The following is a 6905-nucleotide window of genomic DNA, read 5'->3' as shown; positions in this document are numbered from 1 at the left end:
CCAGCTTGGGCTAGATGTAACGTAGTCAACCTAGTGGGGACCGACACATAGACCATGTCCTGAACCAAGCGGGTAAAAGACGGTGAAAGGAACGAGGCACAATTCAGTGTAGCTACTGAAGGGTTTTAGAAGATGTTCTGGAATCAATCATTGATTTTTCGATCAATTGGGGATCATGATATACTACTAGGTGTCACTCATGATCGTTCCGTAATTAACGATTAATTACGGACTGCCAACATAACCGGAAACCTATTAGGTCACACGCACTACAAGTTCTCCGAATGACTTAAAACGAGTTTGAGAATTGAATTCTCAGAATGAGAGAAATGAAATTTGATTGGACCAGACAAAGGACAAAATGATAGAATTCGTCTTACGAAGATGAAATGAACGAAACTGATTTCGTTTAAATCAGAGATCGTTTGGTTACTAAACCAAATGATTCAGTTTTGTACTAAATTGAACTAACTTTGTTTGGTTCACGATGGAAACGATTTTGACAAAACAGATGAAATGAAGAGCTTCGTTTTGTGAAGACGAAGTGAACAAAACTGATTTGGATCAAATCAGAGTTCGTTTGGTTAGTGAACCAAGCGATTTAATTTTGAACCCGGTTGCTACAGTAAATCCTAAATGAACCCGATCTGGTTTGGTTCGCTACAGTAGTTGAACCGGCTTAGGGTTTTTTCATGATTTTTTGCCCGACGCGCGTCGCAAACCCTTCTCTCTCATGATAAAATAGAGTATGACACCCTGTTCATGTGGGTGTACAAAGACAGAGGCACGGCGCTGTGGCCGACCGCCAGCCGTTGGGCGCCTGCCTCGTCACCGGCCCTCAGCGACGACCGCGTGGGAAAGGGAAGGAGGCGAGGAGCATACTCTGGCTGCGCATCCCTGTTCACCTCCACGCGAGCAGAGCGGCGTCGATCGCTCCTCTTCGTTCCCAACCGCACGGTGGCGTTGTTCCGGCGAGTGTGGCGGCCGGTACCGGGCAAGGAGGCCCCCCTTCCGATGGCAGCCACCTTTTGTTTCCCAGCTGTGACAAACAGAGCATGCGATCACGATTTTGAGGTCTTCCCTACGTGCATTCCCTTGCTCTGCCGCAGCCCCAAAAACCCTAAACGGTGCCGGCTTCTCCTTCCCAAGCTCGCACCGGCCGCATAGCTCTTCTCTTCGTCGCATAGAGCAGAGCTCTCCACATTGTCGTGCAGGGCTTCTGGAGGTTGCAACGTGGCCGATCGCGATGAAGAAGCCAATCGGAGGTGATGGTCGGAATCAAGTGTTGAAGAAACAGAGGTCTCTTTGTTTTGTGTAACCGACCAAAAGGGAAAAACCCAATGTTTATCATGTGTTGGTTTTGTGTTGCAAGAGAGGGATGTGTTGTAAGAAAGGGAAACGTTGTATGTTTGTATTAGGGTTTTGATATGTCGGAATTTGTTGTTCGATCGTCGAAAATTATTTCCAGCCATCTGATATGTTTTCGACTATTGTTAATCAAACCCCGATCGTTATATAACTGTTTGTTAATTTCACGGAGGCTTACGAAGCTTCCAGAGTTTTTCATCATTATCAGAATAAGGTTTTCGATTGTTTGTCCTAAATTGACGGTCAATAGTTGACCATCAAAAATTACATCAGGAATATGATTCTCGGTGATAGTTAGAAAGCCCCGAAAATGATTGCGACAAATGTTGTTGCATGGTTTCCGAAATAAGACTTTTCTATATTCGATCGTCATCGATCATCGGCTAGTACCGAAGACGATGACGCGACTCGTGGCTTTCGAAGCCGTCCAGACTGGAGCTTGACGTGGATCAGCAGTAGAGGCGGGACTTTGACGAAGACCGCTCGATTGATTCAACATCGTTCAAACGTCATCCACGTGGTACGCGTAGAATAATCTTTTATTCTGCAAATTCTATTTGTGCACGTAGAATAATTGTTATTCAGAAAAATTTTAATTTTCTGCCATGTCCTGTACATGTTATTTCCTGCTATGCATGCGTGTGTTAGTTGTTTAATAATTAGCTGTAATTATTCTCTTATTTCCACTGCACACATTTTTGAAATGTGAGAACACGCGCATTGTACCGGGACAATCCCAACAGTAAGGGTTGAGAACACCAGGCAGGAAGTCTAGATGGATCGAGGACCGGAGGTCTAGCAAAAAGTCCCGAGGGTCAAGATCAAGCTGAGCAAAAGATCAAACATGTTGGGTGGATCAAGATTTAACACCAAATAAACTCTCTCGATTGGAGTTATGAGGATACGCTCTTATAAGAAGAGAGTAGTAGGCGTTGTCTAATCTAAGATTTCATGGGAGATCTAAAGTTGAGACTGGACAGCTTGGATTATGATGTAGGGATCGATAATCAAAAGGTGGGCGAAAACCATTACAGGCAAAAAAATGATGTTCGTAAAGGGACAATTGGGTATTGTAGGCCATATCTACTTGCAGCAAATACCTATGCAACAGTGTAGCTATGTCTAGAGACTTAGGAGATGGACCACACATGCAACCTATTGTGGCGAGGAGTAGAGAGCTGAAGAAATAGAGCTTAGAGTAGAGAGCTAGCAGAACTGAGCTCTTGGCCTAGCTGATGGTGTTTAGTCATGGACTCCAAAGGTATCAATGCGCCGACTTAGCTCGGGAGTCGACCTTTAAGCTCGAGGTCTTGGGGCACGTGTGATATGCCGATCTGGAGTAGGGCCACATAAATATGAGTGACTAGAACAAGGTCGACCCTTCTTTAGATGACTAATTTCCGAGAAAGAATAAATATGCCCATAGTTTTTAATATTTCTAAGTCAATCTTCTTCATATGTTAAGATTAGGTCGTCCTTTCCTTAGACTGCTCTATCTCGAGGTGTGCGTGTGTGAAATAAATTTTTTATAATATTTTAAAATTTTTGATTATTTTGATTAATTCGATTGAAAATCAAATTAATCGATATTTTATCGGATCAGTTTGTTTGATTTTTATTTAAAAATTCAGTCGGTTCGATTAGTTTAAAAAAATTCAATTCAGTTTGATTTTGACTAATTCGATTCGGTTTAATTTTAACTGAATACTCAACCCTATCCAATATAAATGTGTGTACTCTCAAACTCAAGCAAACTTGAACTGACCCAACCTTTAAGCATTATACTACCAAACTAAATCTGATTATCAAGTGCCTGAATTCGACTTAATCAAGTCAATTAGAGAGGTATTGTATAAAATATGTTGTCCATTATCATCCATAAATTATGTCTTTGTTCAACTCACAAACAGACAGGGTCTACAGCTACTGCTCTAAGTTCAATGCAGCCGCTGTGTGCTATAATTAGAAGAGGATTTGCAATTGGAATCCAAAAGGATCAGAAACCCTGTTGTATAATTTCCGAGGAATGGAAGAATATCTTCTAGTTGTGATAGTGAAATGGATTCAATGGAAAATTAAGTCTTGCTAGAATGAGTGAAATTCCATTAAAATGAAATGATATAGTTGGAAGCCACAGACCCAGGCAAGACCAACATGCATTGGGATGCCTCAGCGTGGAGCAGTATTGCTGGTTCAAGGTATATCAAGAAAGAAGAAAAAGTTAATCCATTATTTTACTCAGGAGTGATATTTTATTTGTGATTGCAGGCATTCTTACGACGATTGCAAAAGAAGATACAGAGAAAACCCAACATTTTCAAGTTGGTGTCATTCAAAAAGCCACAATCCAAATTGTTATGGCTGTGTTGAGTCCCCATGGTATGTGTCTCACGAGTAGTAGCAAAAATATAGATAGAAGTGGGGAGAGGTTTGCGACAACTATATTCTGACGAAGGTTAATTGCTAAACTATACTCAGTGAATTTTTATCTTAACCAATACACATTCAAATTTCCATTGCCCAAACTCATTTAGATAGCTGTTTAGGATGATAAACAAGCACCGGAAACCACAGATTCCTAAGTACCCAATTTCAACGGGTAAAATATGCAGATATTGAGTGTCCGTGGCTTTATGCGATTCTAAGCAAATTTGAACCTTACTCAAAGCATTATTTAGCATAATTAGGTACCCAATCCTGAATTAAAAGGGTCAAGTACCAACAGGTATCCATTGCCATCTCCTGTGTAGATGGTATTGGATTATGAATAAATGATGTCAATGTAGTCTAGCAATCAAAAAGTAGTATGGGGACTGTACACACTACTATCTTTGGTGTTCATTTTTTGGTTTTTCTCCAAGTGCTTAGCAATTATCTAGTAGTCTTGTTATGTCTACATTTCATTAGTAACATCTTGGGGGAAAAAACTATTGTTCAATATTTTCATGTAAAGAAAAGCAGTGTACCATTTAGCGGTTGTGAAGCCTAATTCTCATGATGATTAATGGCAAATTTTGATGTACATGTCACACTCTACTCAATGTAACCTCAAAATGATTTCTCTATAGATACTACTACAAAAATTTTATCCAGCCAATAGCAGAGAACTATTATTATCTTCTACAATATAGTCAAGAATAACCTTAAATTTGGAAGATATAATGGGGTTTCATGAATTATTCTTTTTGGTCAAATCTCCATTAGTGAAACCATAGAACTATTTAAACATTAAACCATATAAGAAAGCTAAATACTTGAAATGACTTGGAAATGCCAATAACAGCTCACATGTAATATATAGTATTCATGCATGAAAGAAACTCATGCTTCCAGAGAACTACTTCATTTACTAACAACCCACAAAAATCTATGAAAATTTTTCAAAGATCCAATTAACATTTTTTTCTCACATGTAATGTGTAGCATTCATGCATGAAAGAAACTCCTGCTTCCAGAGAACTACTTCATTCACTAACAATCCAAAAAATCTATGAAAAATTCTCAGATAACCAAAGAAAATTTTTTTCTGACATGAAAATAAATTTCTAACAAGTATTATAAGGGGAAATTGATACGTCAAAGGGCCACAAAGCATTCAAGGCTGCTAAATATGTCTTGCAAGAACACAAGGTACAACCTAATTGCAGGCGACTTCAGATAACTTAGAGAGAAAAATGGCATACATAGAAAGGACCAGTTGAATAACTACTTGAACCCAACTGCTTATAGATCAAAAGAAAATGGCACCATTCATTTTGAAACGTTAAAAAGGGGCAGAGATTGTTACCTTCTCTAGCAGCAGATCCATACTCATACCAGCTTGCCCATCACTCATCCAGTAATCATTGTCCCTGCCCCCTCATCAGTCATAATCTCAAGGAGAAGAGAGTGTGGCACCCGGCCATCAATGATGCTAGCAGTGCGCACCCCCTGGGCCAGCGATCTCACACAGCAATTTACCTTGGGGATCATTCCACCAGCCACCTTCCCCTCCGCCACCATTTTTCTGATACCACTAATATCTATCTCCTTCACAAGACTGCGAGGATCATTTCGGTCCTCCAAGATTCCAGCCACATCCGTAAGCAATATCAACTTCTCAGCCCCTACGGCTGCAGCAATCTCCCCTGCAGCAGTATCAGCGTTTACATTGTAGCTCTGCCCATGATCATCCGCAGCCACTGACGCGACGACGGGAATATGACCGTCTGCGAGAATCGGAAGGAGAATTGCAGGATCTACGCGAGAAACATCCCCTACAAACCCTAGGGCAGCAGCGTCCGGAGAAGGTCGTGCGGTGAGGAGGCGCGCGTCCTTGCCGCAAAGGCCTACGGCTGTGGCGCCTGCGCGGTTAATGAGGGAAACTAAGGACTTGTTTACCTTTCCGACCAGAACCATCTCGACAACCTCCATAGTGAGCGCGTCGGTGACGCGGAGACCCTTGTGGAACTGCGGCTCGTGACCGAGGCGGAGGAGCCAGGAGTTGATCTCCGGGCCGCCGCCATGAACCAGGACTGGACGGAGACCGACACAAGAGAGGAGAACGAGATCGTTGATAACGGACGACTGAAGATCAGTGGATTTCATGGCGGCGCCGCCGTATTTGACCACGATCGTCTTGCCGCGGAACTTCTGAATGAAAGGAAGAGACTCCGACAGGATGTCGACCCGGGTTTGAGCCGGTGTCTGGACGGGTGGCGAAGGTGCAGCAGGTACGGCGGCGGCGGCGGCGGCGGCGGCGGCGATGGAGTTCATGTGGGTTGGCCTCGCAGGGACCAAGCCAGGTTTAGGGCTATGTCTCTGAAGGGATTTTAACGGAAGCGAGCAGCGGAGGGTAGTAGTGTTTTGCGCAGAGAGCATCGTGCCTGATGCCCACGGGGACGAAGCGTTCGCTGAGTTAATCGCTCGAGGAAGGGGCAGCGCAGTGACTCGGGGACGAGACAGCAGTGGTTCGAGAGGATTTTTTTAGAGTAAATTACTGAAAATATCACACAAGTTTCGGAATTTTAATATTTATATATATAAAAATAGATTAGATTATATGGCAAAAATAAAAAAAAACATCCTTTTATTTTTTTAAATCATCATTTCATTTATAATTTTTTATTATAAAAATATTCTATGTTACTATTCAATCGTGTATAATTAATCAAATATACTTCAATACTATTTAGTATTATTATCTTTAATCTAAATTTTAAATTTTAATTTCTAAATTGATCGGATGTATTATAACAGTTATGATTTAGTAGATACTATACATATTGTAGCAACTAAGATTTCGTAGTTATTACAATGCATATGATATATTTAATATTTAAAAATATTCACATTGTAGCAGTTAATTTTAATTTTTGTAGTCCTTTCACCAATTCCCTTTTTGACAACTTTCCTAGATTCTTCACGTTGGTGTGAGACATCCTCCGATGCCATAGTCATATCTCCTCTCTCTTTTTTGACATAAAATAATGTTGGTGCAATCGTGCCCCAAGTGATTGGATTTTAATGTTTGGCTAAAATGAGTTTAAGTTAGGCAA

At 41.2% G+C, this 6905-nt stretch overlaps 1 protein-coding gene across 1 annotated transcript; it reads right to left on the bottom strand.

Annotated features, from left to right (window-relative positions):
• Nucleotides 1-4923: 4923 nt before the first annotated feature.
• On the bottom strand, nucleotides 4924-6330 carry LOC141847747 (uncharacterized). The gene has a single exon (XM_074735822.1). The coding sequence runs from the start codon at nucleotides 6226-6228 to the stop codon at nucleotides 5200-5202; it is 1029 nt and encodes a 342-aa protein (XP_074591923.1). The 5' UTR covers nucleotides 6229-6330; the 3' UTR covers nucleotides 4924-5199.
• Between the last annotated feature and the right edge of the window lie 575 nt (nucleotides 6331-6905).

Source organism: Curcuma longa, chromosome 16 (genome assembly GCF_044706935.1).
Source record: "Curcuma longa cultivar G26 ecotype Majalengka, Jawa Barat chromosome 16, ITB_CL_G26_1.1, whole genome shotgun sequence".
NCBI classification, from domain to species: Eukaryota; Viridiplantae; Streptophyta; class Magnoliopsida; order Zingiberales; family Zingiberaceae; genus Curcuma; species Curcuma longa.
Note: the sequence above shows the minus strand (reverse complement) of the source record. Positions and strands in the feature narration are given on the sequence as shown.